Genomic DNA, 24,688 nt, shown 5'->3' on the forward strand with positions numbered 1-24,688 from the left:
AGGAAGTCTATAGTTTCATTAGAAATATTACTAGAAAGACTTAAAAAAATATGAAACCTACTAGAGGCAAGTTCGGTATTAACATCTAGACATTTTGTGATCTAGACGCTCCAGATGTGTTTTGTTCTTTTCTAATTGTAAGAAATGAAAAGACAAAGAGATATGTCTAGAGCAGGGGCCGGCAAACCGCGGCTCGCGAACCGCATGCGGCTCTTTCAAGAGAGAATTGCGGCTCTTTTCCTCTAAAAATTAAAAGTTAAAGCGGACAGACAAGCAGCAAACGATACACATAAAGACGCGTATAAACTTCCGTATCCGATTTAAATTTGAAATAAAATGTAAAAGCAGAAATAAAAATTCGTGGCTCTTTGAAATTCATGAAATTGATATTTTTATTGCAGATGGCTCTTCCGGCTTAAAAGTTTGCCGACCCCTGGTCTAGAGCATCTAAACGTCAATACCGAACTTGCCTTAGCTTTATTCTGAAAAATGATAGCCAGCTGCGGAAACAACTGAATTTTGTCGTTTCTAAATAACGATTCGTCAAAATAATTGACACCCTGTACCTACCTATTCTATCTATAACATCTATAACTAATTATAACATGAATACTTACAATAAAAAACTTAATCACCCGCTACATATTACTTTTTAGAAAATCTCAGTTTTTACAAAAAAAAACTGATTAAATTAGGTAACAGAGTTAAAATTCTTCCAAATAGAAGACTTCTCTTCATTCACACACTGTATGGAATTTCAGGCAAATCTATACAGGGTGTCCTAGAAATAAGTGCCAAAGTTTTAAGCATCTACGCGTTGAATATATACGGCGATAATTTGCTGATATATTTAAATATACAATATTAAACCTTTATTAAATAACAATATTTAAGAGACCTACGTAAAATTTTTATACATAAGGTAAGGTAAGGTCTCCTGTATTTGTTTCTCTTACTGCAGATTTTTTTTTATCTGCGCATTTTGCGGACAAGTTGAGTTTGGTCAAGCTGTGAGTGATATACACGAATGTTTTAATGCAGTGATTCACTATCTTGAAAGTTTTTACTAGACCTAATAGGTATTAAGTGTAATAAGCACGACGAAGTATTAACAATTGTGATTGTGCATGATGCCGGATTTTTCCAAATAGTGGACATGTTGACATGCTGTTAGTTTGTGATGAAGCACATGGGAACATTTCGAAACCTCGTTGAATTTATACAGATTATTTTCTGAATTATCTCAGACCACCCATATAGCATTTAATATACAATAAATATACGCACATTTGTTCATATTGTTCGGGAACGCAGATTTTTTAAGGATGAACTTTATGTAACCAACGGTAGACTGGCTTTACAGCATAATGTTCCAAACGGGTCAGTTTTGAAGATAAAAAAATAAAGAGCAGTGATATCAGCTTTTTTCTGAATATTGCGACAATTTTAAGTAGTGTACCTGGATGATGTCGAAATACGTGCTACCTACAGGATGGTGCGAATTATTCGAGGTCTTCGAGAAATCAACACTTTCCTGGTCGGTGGATTGGTTGAAGTTTTCCACGTGCTCGGTCCGCCCGATCACCGAATTTGATTCCATGCGACTTTTATTTATGGGATCGTTTGAAACAGTATATTCTATTCTAGTTACTACAGTTGTTGAGGAACTACGAGAACGAATACAGAATGCCTCCAGAACAATGAAAGCAGAATTCACACATATTTTAATAAAATGTGTGTAAAAACTTACGGAAATAAAGCTTATTACTTTTTGGTAAGTGAAAAAATGTTCAGTTTTTACTTTTGATCATTTTTACTTAAATATTTTATTATTTTTCAATAGCAACCGAATTAATTATTAATTATATACCTACTTAACTAAAAAGATAATTAATATTAATTAATTAAGTACATATATTTTTGTTTATTAATCAGGTTGCTCGTTGATTTATGAAAACACATTATTTTAAAAATCAAGTGGTTTTCTAGAAAAAATATTGGACAAAAGTTATTGCTTTTCATGAGTTAAGTATTGTGGTTAACATTTTAACACTTATTTATAGGATTCCTGAGAAATAAAAAAAAAATTCTTTATTATCTCTTGCATATTTTATCCTATTTAAAAGTGTTTTGTTTTATGAGATGAGATGTAAAAAAATGTAATGCCTTTAAAACAAAGTAATTATTAAAAAATATCAAAACCTTAACATTCTGCCACGACTTCAAAACTAAGTATGACTTATTTTTCACATAAAAAATCCATGCATACCTGTAATTTCAGTGGTGTAGTGTGATTTACTGACTTTACTGTATACTATGATTACTATTGGTGCAATTTTCGCATCTTTACTTTCAAGAAGTTCAAACTAGATCAAATTTTATTTTGTTCTCATCCAGAGAAAAGAAAGGCTATGGTCACGTAAGAAAATAATAAACAGTGTAACTAAATACTCATATAACCGAGATCGATAAATACATTAAATCTATTCTTATAAATTAATTAATAAATTTAAACAACTTTACATACAGAAATAAAATTGAAGGTTAACTTGTAAAACAACTGAATAACACGCAAGAGAGTCCAATTAATAGTTTTATAAATTCATGAACCTGACAGTAGCACCTAACTACCTACTTCAATAGCGAAAAACTTAAATGTATAGGCAAATATTTTTGTGATCTATGCACATTTTATTTCTAATTATTACTAAAACCTGAAAAACGGAAGATCCTGTATATCTCAGCTACATGTGTTTGATCAATACGCTATTAGTGATAAAGCTGTAGTAGTAGAAATCACAAGGAAACCTTTACAGCACTTGGTGCAATACTTTCGCAGGTGCCATGGAAATAAAAATAAAACATTCAATAATTGCGGACGTACAAAATTTGACAAGGAACATAAAAGAAGCTCCTGTCACCGTAACGCACTATACGTACTCTTTTTCTGTTTGTTTTACTAAATTACCACGATGGAAGACGAAAGTGATTTTATCGAAGGAAATGAAGAAGAATCAGAAGCAGAAGAAGGTCTAGATCCCGGAAATCCAGAAGATTATTTTGCCATAATCGAGTCAGAATTTAATAAGGTAAAAATACAACACTGCAAGTTATACATTAGAAATTAATATTAGCACATTATTAAATTCGTTGAAGATAATGTCCAGGTATCCACAATAAGGGAAACGGACTAATAAAAAATAATATAATCTACATTATAATAGCAGTTTTTCTTATTAGTCTTAAAATATAACGACAAGCTTAAAAAACTTGTCTGAGCATTACATACATATTATGTGAAGAATAAAAATGTTATGTAAAAGATTAAAAGATTAATATATGCATATGAAGGTGTGCCTATGTGTAGTCACAGACAGTGACCTATAAATTTCGTTTTATATTTAGAAAGTTAAAAGCAATGAGCGAGGGATGGTGAGACTGTCCAATTATAGATTCCTTGTTTTTTATTTGTAACTTTTTAGACATGAAGGAAAAGTTTAAAAACAAAGTTAATAATAATTGAATCTAGTTCAGCGCACATACTTATTAGACCGATCAAAATAACTCATTTATAGGAGAAAAAAAAATTGTTACCTGGACTTTTATAAGTGGAAATGGTAAAGGGGCTTATAATAAACGTAAAAAAAATAAATGCGTGAGCAGGGGCGGCGGAGGGTTGATTTGGGGGGTTGAAAAGGGGTGAAAAATGGTATCATTGAGATTTCTGGCGAAAGTTGATGTCAAACAAAAAAGTATCCAATACAAAAGTTATAGATCATGAAAAAATCTACAACTCTTGTAGAGGGCACTTTTGAAGATAACCTCAAAATTTCCGAGAAAAATGCGAAAAACAGGTTTTTTTCTTTTTTTTCGTTTTTTATTTCTCATTTCCGCAAAAATAATTTAATTTTGACGAAACTTGGTGAAAGTATACTTTCCTGTGTCTTAAATAACCACAATTTTTTTTAGATAAAAAAATCAAGAAGTTTCCGAGATATTCATATTTTCCGGTCTGAAACACTTTTTTTTCAAAGAAAAATTCTACTTAAAAAAATCATCGTACAGAGTTCTGCCGGTAATCATTTTTTTCGTTTTGACATATACTTTTTGGTGAAATAAAAAAAATTGGAATCGCAGTTCAAAAACATGCTCAAAAATGCAAAAAAGAAAAATGACTCTTGCAGAAATGAGTTTTTCAGTAATTATTGTTGATAGTTTGTTTAAATTTAAAGAAAATTCAAAAACTGATTACACCATTCGATTGTACGGAAAAAATACAAAAGAAACTGTGTCTCATTGTTTGACCCGAAATTTTATTTTTGTACAGTATTGCTATAAACATAATATTTTTTTTCGTAGGATCGATTAATGTACTTATTTTTTTTAACTTTGAATTGAATTCATAGATGTATAAGCGACTCTTTAATTAAATTATGTAAAATTCAGATTTTTGCTTTCAAAATTTAAAAAATATTTACAAAGGATATTTACAGTTAATAATACTAGGCGAATCTTGGTCTTTTTGGCAGCCTTTTAACTTGAACTTCATCGTCCGATCCTTCATTAGAACCCAGTCTTCCTGTTCTTCAAACGTTTCTTTGATATCACTTAATTCTTCGTTTAATTGATCTTCCGGGTTCAAGCAAAGACTGGGCTTCTCAATTTCATGTGAAATGTCTTCGGAATCACTGAAATTTTCCGAAATTTTGTCAACGTTCAAACAATTGTCCGAACCATGACATTTTGTACATAAATCTGTACATCGCACTCCATGTTTTCGACACCCGCATCTATTACCGTTGGTAAAACCTTTTTATGAGACTAATGCAGAATCAAAAGTCATTGTTCGAAATGGTTGTAAATTAATTTCGTCTATTTACAAATGCACAAATGATAAATTATCTCTGGATGATTTGAGATTTCAGCAATACAAAGTATTAACTGCAAAGTCTACTTTTAAATTAGAAAAATTACCACCAACTGTCGGAGCAGCTACACAACACTCCTATAGAGCATACTTTCAGCTTCAGACGTGGCTTGGAAACAAAATAACTGCAACCAAGTGGGGCTGGAAAGAAGTAATTGCGAATAATTCCAAAATACTCATGCCTCGCTTTACAGAAGTTTCAGTCGTTCCTGAAGATTTAATAAAAACAATCTCTTGCAGCTGCGAAACCAGTTGTGACGGTAATAGATGCGGGTGTCGAAAACATGGACTGCGATGTACAGATTTATGTACAAAATGTCATGGTTCGGACAATTGTTTGAACCTTGACAAAATTTCAGAAAATTTCAGTGATTCCGAAGACATTTCAAATGAAATCGAGCAGCCCAGTCTTTGCTTGAACCCGGAAGATCAATTAACCGAAGAATTAAGTGATATCGAAGAAACGTTTGAAGATCAGGAAGAAACCCAGTTTAATGAAGGATAGGACGATGAAGATCAATTTAAAAAGTTGCCAAAAAGATCAAGATTCGCCTAGTATTATTAACTGCAAATATCCTTTGTAAATATTTTTTAAATTTTGAAAGCAAAAATCTGAATATTACATAATTTAATTAAAGAGTCGCTTATACATCTATGAATTCAATTCAAAGTTAAAAAAAATAAGTACATTAATCGATCCTACGAAAAAAAAAAAAAATTATGTTCATAGCAATACTGTACAAAAATAAAATTTCGGGTCAAACAATGAGACACAGTTTCTTTTGTATTTTTTCCGTACAATCGAATGGTGTAATCAGTTTTTGAATTTTCTATAAATTTAAACAAACTATCAACAATAATTACTGAAAAATTCATTTCTTCAAGAGTCATTTTTCTTTTTTGCATTTTTGAGCATGTTTTTGAAGTGCGATTCCAATTTTTTTTATTTCACCAAAAAGTATATGTCAAAACAAAAAAAAAATAATTACCGGCAGAACTCTGTACGATGATTTTTTTAAGTAGAATTTTTCTTCGAAAAAAAAGTGTTTCGGACCGGAAAATATGAATATCTCGGAAACTTCTTGATTTTTTTATCTAAAAAAAATTGTGGTTATTTAAGACACAGGAAAGTATACTTTCACCAAGTTTCGTCAAAATTAAATTATTTTTGCGGAAATGAGAAATAAAAAACGAAAAAAAAGAAAAAAACCTGTTTTTCGCATTTTTCTCGGAAATTTTGAGGTTATCTTCAAAAGTGCCCTCTACAAGAGTTGTAGATTTTTTCATGATCTATAACTTTTGTATTGGATACTTTTTTGTTTGACATCAACTTTCGCCAGAAATCTCAATGATACCATTTTTCACCCCTCTTCAACCCCCCAAATCAACCCTCCGCCGCCCCTGCTCACGCATTTATTTTTTTTACGTTTATTATAAGCCCATTTACCATATCCACTTATAAAAGTCCAGGTAACAATTTTTTTTCTCTCTAAGTGTAATTTGGTTGGACTATATGGCAGAAAAATTCGTTATTAATGTCTAAAAAGTAACTCATTTGAAGTAAAAAAAGATATTTGCTGGTATTCTCATAAAATTCGTCATACTAGGAAGACAATTTAACACTCGTGATAAAGACTTGCTAGGGTAAAAATTGTACTAAAGCATACCGTAATAAGATTTGCCAAATAAAATGAAAGATAGCAAAAAAACTTTTTAACCACAAATATATTCCTTTAGCGTAACCTTTCCGGTAACAATTTTGTCCTTATATAGACCCTCATTCTCATTGAACAAAGCCCGGAATCTGCCCAATATGCTGGCGATTATACCAAACTCTTTGAAGCCTTCTATCAAGCATTCACTAAACAAAAAGAGTTGGAGGGGGTAACAACAGAACAAAAGGAAGACATAGAGAACAAAGGTAACAAGTTGGACCTGGCTATGAAACTAGCAGATGAAGACAAGAAGACCATTGACAATCTCAAGGAACAAATCCAACACGCTTGGCGACTTGCAGACGAGGCTCATGCCAGGGAACAGCTTGCACAAGAGATCATAGACAACCTCAGGAGGCAGGTAGAGAACCTTAACAAGGAGATCGAGTTCAACAGGAAGATGTTGAGCCAGGACACCGAGGAGTAAGTAGATTTTAAGTATTATTTTATCATTAAAAAAACTTTCGGCTTTAGGGAAGTGGAAATGAGCAAACATAAAGATGGATTAGAGAGAGAAAGAGACAGGCTCGTCAACGAGGTGAACCAACTGACCACAAAATTGGCAAATGCTCTTAGTTATCAGGAAGAGTTGGAAAGAAAGAACTCTGAAGCTGACCTGAAAATGAATGAAATTGCGGGGCAGCTAGAGGTAGAGTTAACAAAGTATTTGCAACTACGTGTAAGTACACCTGCTTCTACTTTTATAGGATTCAGGTGGCGAAATCAATAGACAAAAGAGAGCAATGGAAAAACTAGAGTCGGACATAGGGGATCTGAGAATGAAACTAGATGATAAAGATAAGAGCATCAACGACTTAAACACGCTTGTGGATACCATTACGAAACAAATGGAGTATTATGAACAAGAAGTGAGGGAGTACAGAAATGCATACGAGAAAAGTGCAAAAGATTTGGAACAGTTAACAGGGAAACATACGAAGCTTCAAGATGACTATAACAATGCCCTATTCGAGAGAGATAAAGTCAAAACTAATCTGAATGAAAAATCTATGGAATGTAAGGTATTAATAGCTCGAACTACAGCCTAATATATCTATAATAAAAAGTTGCGTTTGTTTGTAGAACCTTGGAGATCAATCGACAAAGATGAAATTAGAAAATTCTAAGCTGATGAAGGTACGAGTGATATTAGAGAAAAAGATTCGCGCTATTCAACACGAGGAAGACGAAATCGCTGCAGACCGCAATAATCTACGTGTGAGACTAATGACGATGGAAAGACAAATCGAGGAGATCAAGAAATTCTACGATGAAGACAAGAGGACGATTGAAACGTTAACAAAAGAAAAAGATGTCCTAAACAAAACAGTGCAAAGGCAACAGGGAATACAGAAGGACCTGAACAAACTGATCCAGATTCAAGAACAGAGCAGAAAAAAGCTCGAGGTGGAACTGGACACTTTCTTCTTGGAGAACAGCAAGCTGAAAAAGATCATGAGCCAGTTGGAAAGGGAACGAGATAGATTAGCTGAGGAACAGTTGGATCTCTCTAGAGTCATCGAGGAGCACGTCGAAGACGTTAGGAGTAAGAAAGTAAGACATCAAACCTTTTAATTATTCAACATTATTAGCCATTTTCTCGCATTTTTTTACTTTTCTATAAATTTTTTTCTTTATTTCGTAGGCTTATATTTTGGAACTAAAGAAAAATGTATCGGATCAAGAGGACAACGTGCGCCAGCAACATACTCTCTACGAAACAATGAGATCAGAACGAAACGCTTTGCAAAAAAATCTGCAAGAATCTAATGCCGAATGCGAAGAATTGAGAAAGAAACTCAAAATTGTCCTGCACCAGACAGAGCAACTGAAAGAAGACATTAGCGTAAAAGAGAAACTCCTGGTAAAGGACGAGAACATCATGAGGAAGATAAACAAAGAAAAAGAAAACTTAAAGTATAAATTGATACGTTTTTATCGATTACAGTAAAGATTAGATATTTTCAGGATAGAACTAATGTCGAGCTTGGACCAAATCAGGGTTTTGAAAGGAGATATAAAGGAACTCAAGGATGAAGAAAAGAGATTGCATAAAACTATTATGGTAAACCAACCGAGGAATTCAATTTAACGACAACAGATATACAAGTTTTCTTTGTTCGTAGCAAAACGAAAAAACGATAAGAGATCAGTCAAAGGACTTGGAACAACTTATGAACGAGAGGGATGTATTAGGTTCGCAATTGGTCAGAAGGAACGACGAAATAGCTCTGTTGAATGAAAAAATTCGTATTTTGCAAACCACTCTGGCTAGAGGTAAATCAAGATAATAAAATGGAAGGTATTGAAATTTTGACAGATTTAACTATTTTACAGGGGAAACTCAGTACGATCAGAGGTTGGATGACATAAAACTTCTGAAGCTTGAGGTGAAGAGGTTGAGACAGGAAAAAACTCTCATGTCCAAAAACATGTCCAATATGGTAGATCTGCGTCAAGAAATATTCCACTTGGAAAGGGACTTAACCAAGAGCAGACTGAAATGTAAGGCATTGGAGCAAGAAGCGCAACATCCTCTGAATATTCACAGATGGAGAAAATTGGAAGGATCAGACCCTGAGCTTATGGACCTACTGCAAAAACTTCAAATTCAACAAAAGTATATACAGGGTGGCCAAATGAAAACGAAACAGAGCCATTTTCAGGAACTGCGTCAAGATTGTAGAAAAACGCTCAGACCCGTCGATTTTAGATTAAAGGGGGACATAATTCTTTGCTGGTATTTTTGACTCCGCCACTTTCACCCCCAAGCAAGGGTAAGCATCATCTCAAAATATTTAAATGGCATTGGGGGTTGAGTAATATTTCTTTCGAAAGCTCTTACACTTCTCTTTACAACAGACTTTAAATTTTATAATTCCGCCCAATACTTTAAAAAAAATTTATATTTTAAAATTTAAATTATGTTTAGTTGCTTACTTACTACTTAGTTGATTAAATGTTCACATAGGCCAATCATTATAGTTTTTTTCCGGGAAAAAAATACTATTAGAAGTTTCTCTGCGGAATATTGTTCAGAAACGTGTTATAAACAAAATATCAAAAAATCAACTCGAGACTAGTTGGGAAACTTTGTTAAAACAATGATCAAAATTATGGAAAAGTAGTTTTTCGACTGGCATAAAAAAACTGTTATTCATAGAGAAAAAAATGTTTATACAAAAAAGGTAGATATTAAATAAATCTGTAAAATAAGACAAGTCCGATTTAATTCCGATAATTTGTTTATGCGCAAAAGCTCAAAAATGGTCGAAATTGTCCGCTTTTTTCAATTGCTAATATTTAATGCAATTTTCATCGCAGACACTTGTAATTCAGGATTTTTTAAGCTATTTGCACCCTTAATAAGTGGTAAAAATTTCAGCCCAAAAACTTCATTAGCTTGGCGTTGGCGGAATTTGTTATCTAAGAAGATGCTATTTTCAATTCATTTTTTCCAAGCTCACAGGCGTTGTAGGGTTTCGATCATTAGTTGTTTTTGTACCTAAATAGTTGTATTGACATATGCATTTACCGATAATTTAATTTTTCAAATTTAATTTGTTTAAAAATGACTGAAAAAATGTTAATATTTATTACATCGTTAAGCGCGCATGCTAAGCCTCGCCTTCCCCACTCGTTCGCTAGACGAGACTTTTTCGAAATTAAATAGTTGAATTCACCTTAATGTTAATGTAGGACATGAAAATATAGCTCTTAATAGATACTCTCTCCAAATTTCGGCTCTTAATATTAATAATTAAGGTCACTGCGATTAAATAAATAAAAAAAATTATCTCAGCTTCTAATCAACAACAATTTTTTTTTTAAATTCGAAGAAAACTAAAGTAGAGGTTACTATTTTATTTTATAATAATTACCTATCTTAACAATTTAATAAATATTAACATTTTTTCAGTCAATTTTAAACAAATTAAATTTGAAAAACTAAATTCTCAGTAAATGCCTATGTCAATACAACTATTTAGGTACAAAAACAACTAATGATCAAAACCCTACAACGCCTGTGAGCTTGGGAAAAATGAATTAAAAATAGCATCTTCTTAGATAACAAATTCCGCCAACGCCAAACCAATGGAGCTTTCGGGCTGAAATTTTTACCACTTATTAAGGGTGTAAAAAGCCTTAAAAATCCTGAATTACAAGTGTCTGCGATGAAAATTGCATTAATTATTAGCAATTGAAAAAAAAACGGCAATTTTCGACCATTTTTGAGCTCTTGTCCATAAACAAATTATCGGAATTTAATCGGACTTTTTTCATTTTATAGGCTTATTTAATACCTACCTGTTTTGTATAAACTTTTTTCGCTATGAATAATAGCTTTTTTACGTGAGTCAAAAAACCACTTTTCCATAACTTTGACCACTGTTAAAACAAAGTTTCCCAACTGGTCTCAAGTTGATTTTTTGATATTTTATTTATAACAGGTTTCCGAACATTATTCTGCAGAGAAACTTCTAATAGTATTTTTTTCCCGAAACAGGCTCTTTCATGTCTATAATGACTGGCCTAAAACTGATGACCGCCCGCTTTCATACAAAAGTAAAGATTTTGTTCGAAACGTTCGCGCACATTCCGAAGCAATTCCGGAGTGATTCGACGGCATTAGTCGACGATTCTTTGACGCAAATCTTCCAGCGACGCTGGCTGTGTTTTATAGATTTTACTTTTTAGGTAACCCCACAAAAAAAATCAAGGGGCTATAAATCCGGTTATCGTGGAAGCCACTCAATGCTGCCTCTTCTCCCAATCCAATTCCGTAGAAAACGTTGGTTCAAATACTGACGGACAATTAACGCATAATGCGGAGGAGCACCGTCCTGTTGAAAAATCAAATGATCTTCATCATACTCTGAAACATTTTCAATAATATCAGTCGAAGCAGGGTCAATAGCGTCTTCCAGTAATCGCAAATACATTTGGTCAGTCAAATTACCAGGTAGAAAAAAAGGACCCACCAGCCGGTCACCGAAAATTCCAGTTCATACATTTAATTTTTCCGGTTACTGTGTATGCATCTCGTGAAATCTCTTGGGCTTGAATCCCAATGAAAAACAGATGTTAAAAAGGAACTGTGGATCGTTCCCTGCTCGCTCACTCATTATTTCGCAAAATTGAAAACGGCGGTCATAATCATCCTCATGAAGTTCCTGGACTAATATTCTTCTTCAAAATGGTTTGTATGCTAGTTCGATTGATCCCAGACACAGATGCCAGCTGCCTCGTAATTAATGTAGGATCAAGATGAACTTGTCCCAAAACTGCAACTTCGCTAGTTCCATTAACTACAGGTTTTTAAATTTCTCGTTTTTTATTGGCTACGTTCTCTGTCTCTTGAAATTTTTTTACTAACTCTAGAACATACTTCCTCCTGACATGTCGATGTTGATGTTGTTCATTAAATAGCTGAGCTGTTCTATTCGCACATGTATTGTTCATAAAGTAAAGCGAAATGATATCTACCCTTTCCGCAATGGAATAAACCATAGTGTTTAATTTTCAAAAACACAATTAAATAAACTACCAACCAACGCTTCCAAATAATACGAAAATAATTTGGAAACCCCTAATTTTACGTTCATTGTGTGTATAGCATTCATTTCTGGTTTTTTACAATTGTGTTTTTTTACGAAATTGATAACAAATCGCCAAAAACCAATGTAACGCAAGAAATACTAAATTTATACCATTGGCGTAGGTACTAAACTCGAATGACTGACATTTTTACCGTTACTAATTGTTTGTACATAAGTTTCAACTTTAAAATCAAAATTCTTAATAAATATTGGGCGGAATTATAAAATTTAAAGTCTGTTGTAAAGAGAAGTGTAAGAGCTTTGGAAAGAAATATTACTCAACCCCCAATGCCATTTAAATATTTTGGGGCGATGCTTGGGGGTGAAAGTGGCGGAGTCAAAAATACCAGCAAAAAATGCCCCCCTTTAATCTAAAATCGACGGGTCTGAGCGTTTTTCTACAATCTTGACGCAGTTCCTGAAAATGGCTCTGTTTCGTTTTCATTTGGCCACCCTGTATACAAATTGTATACATTTTAAAAACCACAACTACCATAACACTGTCATTAAAAGTGTATGTTATTCTTTAATCGTTAACAATAAAATTGAATTTAAATTTTCAACTTTCATCGACTATACAATACTTTGTCATTTGTATCTAACAGCCGTGAGGAAAAAAACGCCATTTTGTCCCTGAAGTGACAATCAATATCAATCGATAAACACGGTGAATAGTTACATAGGCTCAATAATTAAAAACGCCCTCGAAATAAAAATACTGCTGACCTTCACATTTTCTAGTTACGTGCATTAATCACAGGGTTCATTTAACTGTTACGTATACGAGGGCAATGAGTATTTTTTCGTGAAATGGCACTTGCATACTCATTGCCTGCCTCCGTGAAGAACAGTGTAAGGAAAACAACTTTCAAACGTTCTTATATAACCCAAAGGATACAAGAAGCCGTAACTCTTAAGGTTACAGCTTTAAAAATATCAAATTGTTACTCTTCCTCCAGATAATGCCGACTTAATTGATAAAACCTGTATTTGGAAATAGTTACGAAATTTTGTAGGAACTGTTTTTTTTTCCGTTGCTTAGCTTTCAAGTGTTTTTATTGAACTAGATTATCAAAAACAATAGCATGCACATAGCTATACCTGATATGTCCCGCAAAAGATATTAATTAATTTTCTTAATAAAGTAAGGTATTACTTACTACTTCAAAAATACATGCAGTTCGCGTCATAAGCTCTATTCCGCCGTCCCTTTTACCAGCGTCGATCGCACGCCCCACTAGAGAGCTTATGTAACGTTCCAATAATGCATCAATATAAATTCTTCGCAGGCGATTACTGCACCAGGCGTCTGAAGCCGTAGAGAGGGAAAGACACCTTAAAGAAGCACAACATTTGTATTTAAACCTGAAAGGGGTGTTAGCGAAACAACCGGGGCCGGGAATTCAGGAGCAGTTACTGAAAACACAGAGGGCGCTGAAAATTAGAGGCGACAAACTCAAAGTAAGTCCTTTACATATTATCTTTTGTTTTTTTTTTAGCCTTTTTTGTTGTGTTGGCTTAGCTACGTCTTTTTTTTTAATTATATTACTTGAATTAATCATCCCAAACATGAATATAAATTTATTATTATCCATTTAATACATTAGGTACTTTCTTACCAGTAAGTTTATGTTTAATGAAATCTGTACCGACTAATTTTCATACCTTTGTTAAAAAACGAAGGAAAAGCTTTAACAATCGTTTGTGATTAGCAATAAATAGGATTTCATGTACTTATAACGCTTCACGAATGGAGTATAGACAAAAATAATCAAACTTGAATATAAATTTATATTATTCATTTATTACATTACTTTCTTACCAGTATATTTCTGTTTAATGAAATCTGTACCGACTAATTTTCATACCTTTGTTAAAAAACGAAGGAAAAGCTTTAACAATCGTTTGTGATTAGCAATAAATAGGATTTCATGTACTTATAACGCTTCACGAATGGAGTATAGACAAAAATAATCAAACTTGAATATAAATTTATATTATTCATTTATTACATTACTTTCTTACCAGTAAATTTCTGTTTAATGAAACCTGTACCGCCTAATTTTCATATTTTTGCTAAAAAACGAACGAAAAGCTTTATCATTCCTTTGTGAATGGCAAATAGGATTTCGTGTACTGATAACGCTTCTCGAATGGGGTATAGATAAAAATAACCTGGTTGTTTAATTACAGAGTTTAGTGTCTGAATTGAACATGGCCGAATTAAAAGCAGCAGAGTACAAATCAGATCTCCAGAGGGTCACCGACGAATTAGCTGAATTGAAGAGGAAATATTTGGAAGAGAAAAAGGCAAATCGAACGCAGCGCATGGCAGTCACAACAAGCCGAGAACTGAACCGCAGCCGCGGAGACGCTAACGAAGTGAAATTTACTGGTGGCGGTTTTCGAATGTCTGTGCCACAAATTTCCACAAAATAGCCTTTCTAAAAAATCCCCTGTCCGTTAAATAACTTCCTAGAGTGTACTCTCCTTTACTTGTAGGGTAAGTAATAAGGTTCACGGAAAACACAACGTATTTGGTGAATAATGAAAAAAATAGTTGTAGGTTAAAGAAAATGTCAAAGGTTTTAGAAGTTTGTGTTGACAGTATTGAGTCGGCTGAAAATGCGATTACCGGTGGAGCCGACCGGCTTGAGTTGTGCTCTTCTCTCATAGAGGGCGGTTTGACTCCCACTCCTGGCCTACTCATTCAAATTCAAAATATGAATTCCAGAAATATTCCTGTTTACTGTCTACTGCGATGCCGGCCCGGCAATTTTATTTATAAATTGGAGGAAATAGAGGTTATGAAAGAAGATGCTAGGATTTTGAGAAAGCATGGCGCTGACGGATTTGTTTTTGGAGCTCTAACCGAAAACGGAGAAGTCAACATGAAATTTTGTCGCGAGATAATTAAAGTATGCCATCCTCTGCCGGTTACATTCCACAGAGCATTTGATTTCTGTAAAAGGCCCACTATTGAGGTTGAGGTGATCATTGACTTGGGTTTCCAAAGAATTCTTACGAGTGGCAAACAAAAGACGGCTCAGATGGGGGTGAAGCTGATTAAAAAATTGTTGGAACAAGTTGGAAACAGGATCATCATTATGCCTGGAGGAGGAGTTAATAAGGATAACGTAAAATTCGTAGTCGATAACACAGGAGTAAGCGAAATCCATGGTTCTTTCAAGGTTGTCAAAGAAGAAGCACCGAGTGATTCAAAATCTGAAGAGGAAAGTGAAATTACTATCGGAGACGGGCCCTTGTACGTAACTGATGAGACTGCTGTTGCAGAAATCGTAAACATTTTAAAGACTGTTTAAGACTTCGTTAAATTAAACACCTGCATGTCACGGTGATATGTGTTGGTACCTAAATAAATGTACAACAAATTCTACTTGTTTATGTTTCTGTGAAACTGTACCTATGTAACTGATGTATTGAATAAATGTATAATTTTTACCAGTTCTTTCATTTTTATTACGTTATTTATGTTATAAAAATTTAGAGTATTGCAACTTACCTATAAAATCCACAACTGATGCTAACATTAGTTTTATATGATACGCTAACAAATATTTCTATTATTTAAAAAAAAACATTTTCGATCAATTAAAAAAAGAATGGGTAGATACTTTCAAAAACTTGCTTAAACAGCTAAACCACTCTTGACAATTTCGCAATTATAATTGGATGAAATAGAAGCGTTATCATACAATTGAACATTGAACCAATCATCTGTCTTATTCTCTAAGAAGAAACAAGTCGATTGGTTAATTCTTTGTTATTTAATTTTTACACTTAACTTTATATTCAAATATGGATTTTTTGGAAGAAAAGTTCAGTAAATGGTAAGAAAGCTTACTTTACAATTAAATTGTATTTCGATTGTAGTTCGGTTCCAAAGAAGACTATTAAATAAAAGTGAGGTTATCGGTCATTGCATTCCTAAATATTCTATTTTTAATTTAAGCACTGCAATACCACAATATGGAAAAGAAGACGCAAATTTACCCTTCTTTACCATACGGTGATTTTAATTCAGATAACAATTTTTCTCTAAAACTTCTTTCGGGCCTAGGCAAGTCAACAAAAAGAGGGATAAGGAAATGTTTCAATTGTGGTGTATACAACGGAAATAGGAGCACGATGTGTAAAAACAAGAAATGTGGCGTTGTCTTGAAGGATTCTGAAGAAAAATCCAAAGTAAACCTAGATGCTGTGAAGTTGCTCACTGGTACTGAAAGGCAAGTATACTCTGTACGAGTTCGAGATATGGGACCCGACTGTCGAGGTTTTGTCCAGTTGCCTCTGTTACAATCCCACAATGAGGAAGACGCCAACATTTTCTCAGAGGTGGCTTTATGCTTTGTTAACTCTTGTCAAAACTCATTCGATAACTCGATTCTAAAATGCCATGAGGAAGAACAGTGCCATAACAATGTATTCTGTGTTCACATTAATTCTGCTTTGAAGAGCCAGAGTACTGCTTCACCTGTAGGGTTCAAAAGTGAGATTTTGGAATCGTTGAAGATTGCAGATGACATGAGGGAGAGGCTCCTTTTGCTAGCTACCGAAAGGGAGGGGCCTTTGGTTCAGAGAATTTCAAAATCGGTTATGGCAGTGAAATGCCAAGTTAGCCCAAAGCATCCTCTTGGATATTTGCATTTTACTTTTCTTCGAGGAAAAGGCAAAGATGTTTACGAAAAGTACTACTGCAGCTGTACAGAGTTTATGGGTAAGTGAAAAAATGTCTACCTATGTAGGTTGTCCAGATCTGGAATACCACTGTCAAATTTCTGTGCATCATACGGTTACAATTGTTTTTTTATGTATACAGTTTCTTCAAATTTGTTACATAACTTGTTTTGGAAGAAAATAATCCTACGGTGACATTTTTTTTTTAAAAAATCTTCCACGTTTTTGAAAAAATGCACCCATAGAAAAATGATAGTAGGCCGTGGATTTATAGCTATGGCCAAGACAGTTGTCCAATGACTATAAAATAATGGTTTCACTTAATTCTGCCAGCCTACTTGCCTATAATTATTAGGGAGGGTGTTAACACAAAAAATAGACATACTGTATAAATAATTATATATTTTTTGCACGATCAAGCTTTTTTAGTTCACTTACCATGTTTGTTTCTACGACAGTAGGATGCGCTTACTGGTTGCTAAGGCTAACAAAACGGTAAGTAATTCACTTACCGTTCTAGAATGGTAAGTGAATAACTGTCAAAATAGACATTTTCAACATCGCATTGATTTGGAATGAGTTTTCTAGAATTCAGTTTTAAATGTGGGAAATTGATATAAAAGAAAGATGTATTTTAAATCTATTTATTAATGTTGAAATTAAATGTACAGTTTGTACAATTGCTTACAGAAATTGGAGCAGTACATGTTTTTTCAATTTCTATTCTATTCTAGAACTGTCAATTTCGTCAATTAAGAAAGCCTTGACAACAATAAACATCAGTAGATTTCAAAAAACCTGCTTCGCAAATTTATTCAGAAACGTAATTTTTGACGTTACATACAAAATTAAATACGTATATATAATTTATATACTTATACTATTTATAAAAAATAGTATAAGCATCACGAACGTTAAGAGTTATACCGTTCTCAGACAAAATTGGAGACTGAGCGAAGGTTGTCTTCAAACGGTAAATTACCCTTACCATTCTTAATGCTTAATATATACTATATCAAAATCATCACGCACTAGGTATAGTTGATAACGGTGTTTTGGATCAAATCTGAACATTATATAGTATTCCTTTATATTTAATATATGTTGTAGTTTCCAATGATTTAAAAAATAAATTGTGCAATATTAAGTACAAATGCATACATTACTATGCTTGTATATGGGCATTGGCAAGCGATACAAAATATCGGGATGAATTTTCACATTTTCTGAGCTTTGACCTACCAACAACTCGTAAGTGAAATTAGTATTTTGTAAGGTATCGCATTACACAATTTTTTCTTTTTAGAAAATCTGGTAGTAAACGTAATTTCCAGTGAAGGTAGTTCACGCCTTTACAAAAATAAGTCTGTCATTAAAACTGGCACTGTGGGGAACATATCAATAAATGCTTCGCGCAAGAATAAAAAAAAACTGTTGAGAGTAACTATTGTCCCAGTGAAAGGTTTTATCTTTTTATGCAGTTATTTGTTTGTAGAAAACTCTAAGGAGGTCCATCAACATCAAAAAGTGTAAACGACTAATGCCTAAGGTACTTCCGATAGAGATAAAAGTATTAAATGAATCGAAAGAAAGCCACAATGACATTTCTTGGAAATTTATAGAATGGCTTGGATATGTTACGGAATCTATCAATCAGACAATGAAATTCGAAAACTGCAGTATTTTGATTACTTTGGTTTTCCATCTACCCGAGGTTAGTGAAAATTTGTTTACAGTTTTTAAGAGAATTACTATAGTTTAATTGACACATATTTTTAAGTTATATTTCAGTTAAGGTCATATATTTATTACTTAACTAATCAAGTAATCTGCTCCTTTTGTGGTACAGTATTTCTTGTTTTTACCAACCATTTGTTTGTTTGAGTTTCTAACCTCTTTTTTTTAACAGATGCCTTGAGTATTATTGTTGTATGTGGTTGATTTGTTTTAGTGTTTTTATAATTGTTTTAAAAAGCGGATTCCCAGCATATATGAAGAAATTCAAAATGGTGGTGCAGCTCATTACAACATTATGAATATATTGCATCTGAAAGAAATCTTCGACACACCCCAGGTATGACGGATAATAGTAATACCTAATTTTTTAAAACTGTTTACTGTTTTAGATTAAATTAAAAATTTCAAAGAAGGTCGTCCACCACGAACAGAAGGGCTACGTAGAATATGATGAAAACGAAGAGAACAACAACAGCTATCAGTGCTCTTTTATATTTTTTTTAAATGTAGGACAGTCTACAGTTGACGAAAGTGAAAATACTAATAATTCATTTATTATTGAATGGTTGCCGATGGTTACCAGTTTGACCAAAGTAGGAGAACTAAAACTTCAGTATAAATATGGAAGGAAAAGCACCTAAGGTAGGTCCTATCTTTATTTAAATTTGGCATGTTAGTTAAATTGTTGCTTGTGCAGTAATGTTGCACCTTCAAGGCTAAGTTGGGTAATTTTACTTGAAGTGGGTTGTGTTTTTGCTTTTAGTACATTTTTAATTTGTTATTGTGCAATAAAAAATCAATGGTGATACTTAAAATTACAGTTCAGTACAAAACTCTGTAATACTCACATAATATGGTTACGATAACTATAAAGGACTACAACGCAATATTTTTGTAAAATTTGGTTCCAGCATAGGTAATTTAATTAAATTACAAATCATCAGTGGGGGTGGTTAAGAAAATGTCTGCTCAGTTGATTATGAAATAAAATATTTTGGCAACTGCTAATTTAATTGTAGGTATATTTTACAATATATTTCTTCCAAAACCTTTTTGCATGAAAGTTCTCCATGTGGGAACGAAAGCATCCACTATTCGAATGTACATGTCCCACTCCTTTTTATCAAAATACGACTATCTACTTTAATTACCATTCTCCGCTGCATGAATGTGTGTTCCCAAACTGTGAAAGTTTCTTGCTTCATTAATACACTAATTCCTGTATTTATTATACCTGTATTGCATTTTGTAAAGTAAAATTTGAAGTACTACCGAACTCTTCACAATTTTAGGTTCAACATTCTACATACTTTTCATCCTTTGGAATTTCTAAGGCAAGTTATAATGTGACATTGTAAGTTGTCTAATTTATGATTGTATCATACCAAAACACTTTAAATTGAAATAATCTTTTATTACAATTGAGAAAAACGTTTATGAACAATTGTTAAAAAATGTATGTACATGATTACATTTAATTGACAGTAATCGTTATATTTGTGTTTTAAAATTGAGAATTGAAAAGCACCCACTGAAAAAAAAACATATTGTTATTTATTCTACTGTATATGTTTTTCAATAAAATATATTGTGTGAAATTCTTTAACATTAATTATGTTTCTCAATGTACATTCCTTTTCCTTAATTAAAATAATCGTGAGTTCAAACAGAAATGTTTCTCTTAGTCGTGGGTTAACAAATTAGCTATAATTTTATCTAATAAACTTTAAACTTTCTTAATGTTAATAGTTAATTAACCTCATTAATTAATCTATTTGTTTAGGCCGGTCTATCGTGTAATTTACTGAATTTTAATAGATAATATATTGATTACCTCTGTGCATGCAATTATAATCCACATTATGTATTTTGTGTACTTCTTATGTAGTAAGAAGCCAGAAATAACTACCAGTTTGGTTGCACGTGTAAACTAGTGTCATACAACACTATCGCGTCAAAAGTAAATAATAAACTTTTGGAAATCTATATTTAGCTTTAGAATGTGAAGCAACCTTTGATATTTGTTTCTTTTTTTGTTTTATTGTAACACTGATAACGTGTGGTGCCACTACTAACGCTCAGTCGCGCGATATGCTCGAAACGAGTATGTACCTACAATGTTCGACAAGTACGTGTTCACTTTATCTGACATCGATAAAGAATACATTGCAAAACATTTGAATGAAACGGATGAGGTTAGACAGGCGGCTTTGGAGGAAACAAAGAAATGGCTAACGGATGTAAGGCCCGATTTACACGCCCGACTAAACGACAAACACCTTTTACCCTTCCTGCGCGTTTGCAAATTCAACTTGGAACGAACCAAAGAGAAACTGACAAATTATTACACCATGAGGAGAGACAGAACGGAGTGGTTCCAAAACAGAGACCCGCTCTTACCAGAGATACAAGAACTGGTAAAACTAGGCGTTCTTATACCCTTAAAGGAAACATTCGAGGGCAAACTGGTTGTTATAATTCGTACAGCTGCCCACGACCCGTGGAAGCATAAACAAAACGACGTCTTCAAGACGGGCAAGATGTTGCTAGACATAGCGGCCTTGGAGGAAGAAAAAGCCCAAATCTATGGCGTCACCGCCATCTTCGACATGGCCGGCGTGGGATTAGCGCACGCGAGACAACTCACGCCCTCTATGATCAAGCAAGCCGTGTTCGCTTGGCAGAACTATCACTGCAGGCCCAAACAACTTGAATTCGTGAACGCACCGCTTTATATCAACATTGTGCTGAAAGTGTTCAAAAGTTTTCTTTCGGCCAAGTTAAGGGAAAGGGTAAGAGTGCATTTCGGAAGCATTGAGTCCCTCCATCAGGTGGTGGACCAGAAAATTCTGCCTCCGGAGTATGGGGGACAGGGTGAAAGTATGGAAAGTCTGGTGGTGTATTGGAATGAGAAATTGGTGGATTATAAGCAGTGGTTCGCTAACGACGAGCAGTACAAAGCAGATTGAATTGTTTTATTTTTTGTATTTGGAATTTAATAATTAACTTTGTATGTTTCACAGTACGTGTTACATTATAATATGCTGTATCCTTATGTACCAACCACATAAGTTAAAATTATTGATTATTAGCAATATATTATCTATTTGTATATTTATTAAAAATTAATAAACTTTGATGTAATAAAAAATAATGCCGAACATTTTTAACTTGACATTAGTGAGAACAAGTGTTTTCATACATACCTAAGTATAATCCTCGTGTAAAATCACACATATTTTATGTGCCTTTGTATATCGACGCTAGTACGAATCTTAATGGAAGTCTAAATAACGGAATTCGGAGCGTGCATTGTTGTTAGCTTAATTTACTAATTTCAATAATTATTACGAGATAAATGTAAGTAATTTAAATCAGGATGTAATTTCGAGGTTATGCGGAAAAGAGATAATATTGTGTTAATGCTCCTAGGCCAACCAGTGCATTTTGGTAATCCTAAGAAAAAAAGTGGTTCTACCTGCATTATACCTGCGACAGTAGCATACAAAAAACTTTTTGCATTAAAAGATTTATATTTTATGATCAAAAACTAACAACACTGACGTATTAAGTAGGTACACTGCCGGCCCTTTGAAAGTGGACGATTTATTTTTCTAATGTGATGTGGTCTACTTCTTATTATGACAAGTTTTTATATGTCAGTGTCATTAGTAATTTGCTTGGTAATTCAAGATGCCGCGTTTAACGGAACCAGAGAAAGTGAGAGCTATAACTTTACTTCAGAAAGATTGGTCATTGCGGATGATCTGCATGTATGCAAGAACAGCATATTTAAACTCAAAGAAAAATGGATTGCGGAGGGTCACGTACGTTATGTTCACGGAGTTGGACGTCGAAAAGTATGCACCACCTTAGAATAAATCCTTTTGACATGGCAGTAGCGGCTTCCTTTGAGACGAATTTTCCTGGATCAGTGCGAACTGCAAGGAAGCGGGTGAAAGTTTCGGAGCTGAAGAATTATGTGGCCGCAAATAGGTACAGTTGCTTTGACTCCTAGTCCATTGAAAAGTTACATTTGGGGTTGCAAAAGTCAGAGCACGCAATTTTATTTTTTGGATGTCAAGAGGGGGTTAGTGTAAAGTTAAATCCATGTTTGTGGGGTCGCAACCCTTGAGCGTCGGCCGCCATCTTGTAAAAAGGGCTGGGAATGGTTTTTATACTACTAACTATATCGGGCAAACTATTCCTCGCACAGAAAATTTGTGAATATATTTCTTGTTGCAAATTAACCAAAAATAACAAAGTTATTAACGAAAATAGATAAAAATTTGGAAAGAAATTTAGTTTTGGCCGTTATAACTTTTTTTCTGGTCATTTTACAAAAAGATTACATCCGAGCATTTTGATAGAGGGGTTTTCAAGGAATAATTTCCATTACAAACATTTTTCAAATTTTATTTATTTATTAGGATTTTACAGCGATGCGAAACTATGAATATGAATGATTAGGCATAGGAGGCGTCCTTCAGTTTTCTTCCAGTTGTACTACCACGTGCGTGCGTGACATATTTAATTGTGAAAAGTATTTTGAGTTTTGTGGACAGTATTTTGAATTTTGTGGACAAGATTTTGAGTTTTGTGAGAGCTATTTTGAATTTTGTGAAAAGCATTTTGACCTTTTTAAGCGTTCATATAGTGTTATTCCATCATGAGTGATTGTTTTATTTGTAAAAAACCTTTATGGGAAAGTAAAATCAGAACTGTGAAGGCGAAAGGACTTTACTTGATCGAGCAATAACAAAAAATGATGAGGATAATGAACAATTTTTACGAAATGTTTCGGAAGTCACTGTACATATATCATGTTACCATTATTATAGCGACAGTCGAACGTATAATGTCGTTCATCGTTTCAGCAGCAGCAGTTTATCAACTTCAGTTTCAGAAGATCCAGAGGCAAGCTTTGATTTTGTGAACAATTGCTTCATTTGCGCGGAAGCGTTTCAGGATCAGAGTAAGCGGCAGCAAAGACGACAACGGCGGGTTTGTAATGTACGTAATGACGGCAATAAAAAAAGTATTATGGACCTCATAAACAAACGTACCGACGATGTTGCAACGGGCATTGCTAATCGCATAGTTGATGTTCCCAGCTTAGTAGATATCGACATTCTTGTCTTGCTCACGGCATTTGGAAGAACACATTCAAATATATATTTTTTTAAACCATCGAAAGGACGTACAGCCGAACAATTATATTGTCCGTCAAGTTTTATGTACGGAGAAGTCATTGCGGATAATCTGTTGTTTCTCCATGCCTTCTCAGGATGTGACTTCAGCAGCTTACAACATCGGTAAAATGAAATTTCTCGCAACCCTGGAGACACGTCCTGAGTTAGCTAGTGGAACAGCGTTATTCTTCAATGAGATAGTCGTCCCTACTTTACTCACTGCCGTTGGCGAACGTTTTTTCATCTCTTTATATGGTGGCAATGAAGATGATGATTCTCTGGACAGTCTTAGATATAAACGATTCGCCAAGTCAGTGACAAAGAATACATTTAATTTGTCTTCACTTCCTCCAACACAAGACACAGCCCGCTTGCACAGCCTCGGAGTCTATCATCAGGTCCAGTCGTGGCTCGGGATTTACAACGACCCTCAAGACTGGGGCTGGAAAAAGTATGGACAAATATTGATGCCTATCCAAAGTTGAAAACCTCCAGCACCCCATGAGCTTCTAGTTGATATTCTGCCGATGCAAAGGAAACTGGAGCAATGTGTGGATGTCGGAAGGCAGGCCTCAAATGTTCTGCAGTGTGCCTGAACTGTTCTGGGGAGACATGCAGCATCATAATGGAGATATCAAAATTGATCGAGGAAAATGATTTTGAAGATGAACTGCCAACAATGACGCCACATCATTCTCCATCCTTCCTCGACAATTCAATATCGGAAGCTCCACCAGATCCTGAGTCGCAGCCTGGCACATTAAAGAGACTGAGGACACAGTAGATTGGGAAATACATACTAGGGATACGACGTAAAAA

The 24,688-nt window shown here is 34.0% G+C and overlaps 4 protein-coding genes across 4 annotated transcripts; all 4 read left to right on the forward strand.

Annotated features, from left to right (window-relative positions):
- The first annotated feature begins 2,972 nt into the window (after positions 1-2,972).
- LOC108903679 (cilia- and flagella-associated protein 58-like) lies at positions 2,973-14,895 on the forward strand. The gene is made up of 12 exons (XM_018705931.1): positions 2,973-3,089; positions 6,701-7,065; positions 7,117-7,291; positions 7,350-7,664; positions 7,726-8,196; positions 8,288-8,559; positions 8,611-8,707; positions 8,769-8,919; positions 8,980-9,262; positions 13,532-13,703; positions 14,436-14,745; positions 14,803-14,895. The coding sequence occupies exons 1-11, from the start codon at positions 2,973-2,975 to the stop codon at positions 14,679-14,681; spliced, it is 2,664 nt and encodes an 887-aa protein (XP_018561447.1). The 3' UTR covers positions 14,682-14,745; positions 14,803-14,895.
- Positions 14,819-15,565, forward strand: LOC108903680 (copper homeostasis protein cutC homolog). The gene has a single exon (XM_018705932.1). The coding sequence runs from the start codon at positions 14,819-14,821 to the stop codon at positions 15,563-15,565; it is 747 nt and encodes a 248-aa protein (XP_018561448.1).
- A 658-nt stretch (positions 15,566-16,223) lies between these two features.
- Positions 16,224-20,223, forward strand: LOC108903693 (uncharacterized protein C2orf42 homolog). The gene is made up of 7 exons (XM_018705952.1): positions 16,224-16,980; positions 18,051-18,191; positions 18,247-18,380; positions 18,436-18,654; positions 18,892-19,014; positions 19,067-19,319; positions 19,970-20,223. The coding sequence occupies exons 1-6, from the start codon at positions 16,233-16,235 to the stop codon at positions 19,316-19,318; spliced, it is 1,617 nt and encodes a 538-aa protein (XP_018561468.1). The 5' UTR covers positions 16,224-16,232; the 3' UTR covers position 19,319; positions 19,970-20,223.
- A 465-nt stretch (positions 20,224-20,688) lies between these two features.
- LOC111692303 (retinol-binding protein pinta-like) lies at positions 20,689-21,818 on the forward strand. The gene has a single exon (XM_023456232.1). The coding sequence runs from the start codon at positions 20,795-20,797 to the stop codon at positions 21,644-21,646; it is 852 nt and encodes a 283-aa protein (XP_023312000.1). The 5' UTR covers positions 20,689-20,794; the 3' UTR covers positions 21,647-21,818.
- The last annotated feature ends 2,870 nt before the right edge of the window (positions 21,819-24,688 follow it).

The sequence above is a fragment of the Anoplophora glabripennis genome, unplaced genomic scaffold (genome assembly GCF_000390285.2).
Source record: "Anoplophora glabripennis isolate ALB-LARVAE unplaced genomic scaffold, Agla_2.0 scaffold70, whole genome shotgun sequence".
Classification (NCBI taxonomy): Eukaryota; Metazoa; Arthropoda; class Insecta; order Coleoptera; family Cerambycidae; genus Anoplophora; species Anoplophora glabripennis.

What these genes read in the sequence shown, in the direction of transcription:
- LOC108903693 (XM_018705952.1), top strand. Translation starts at nt 16,233, where the DNA reads ATGGAAAAGAAGACGCAAATTTACCCTTCTTTACCATACGGTGATTTT. An exon ending in CTTTGACCTACCAACAACTC is followed by an intron (nt 18,192 to 18,246) that starts GTAAGTGAAATT and finishes TTTTCTTTTTAG; the next exon opens with AAAATCTGGTAGTAAACGTA. An exon ending in TGGTTTTCCATCTACCCGAG is followed by an intron (nt 18,655 to 18,891) that starts GTTAGTGAAAAT and finishes GATTTGTTTTAG; the next exon opens with TGTTTTTATAATTGTTTTAA.
- LOC111692303 (XM_023456232.1), top strand. Translation starts at nt 20,795, where the DNA reads ATGTTCGACAAGTACGTGTTCACTTTATCTGACATCGATAAAGAATAC.
- LOC108903680 (XM_018705932.1), top strand. Translation starts at nt 14,819, where the DNA reads ATGTCAAAGGTTTTAGAAGTTTGTGTTGACAGTATTGAGTCGGCTGAA.
- LOC108903679 (XM_018705931.1), top strand. Translation starts at nt 2,973, where the DNA reads ATGGAAGACGAAAGTGATTTTATCGAAGGAAATGAAGAAGAATCAGAA. An exon ending in TCGAGTCAGAATTTAATAAG is followed by an intron (nt 3,090 to 6,700) that starts GTAAAAATACAA and finishes GTCCTTATATAG; the next exon opens with ACCCTCATTCTCATTGAACA. An exon ending in GCAAACCACTCTGGCTAGAG is followed by an intron (nt 8,920 to 8,979) that starts GTAAATCAAGAT and finishes ACTATTTTACAG; the next exon opens with GGGAAACTCAGTACGATCAG.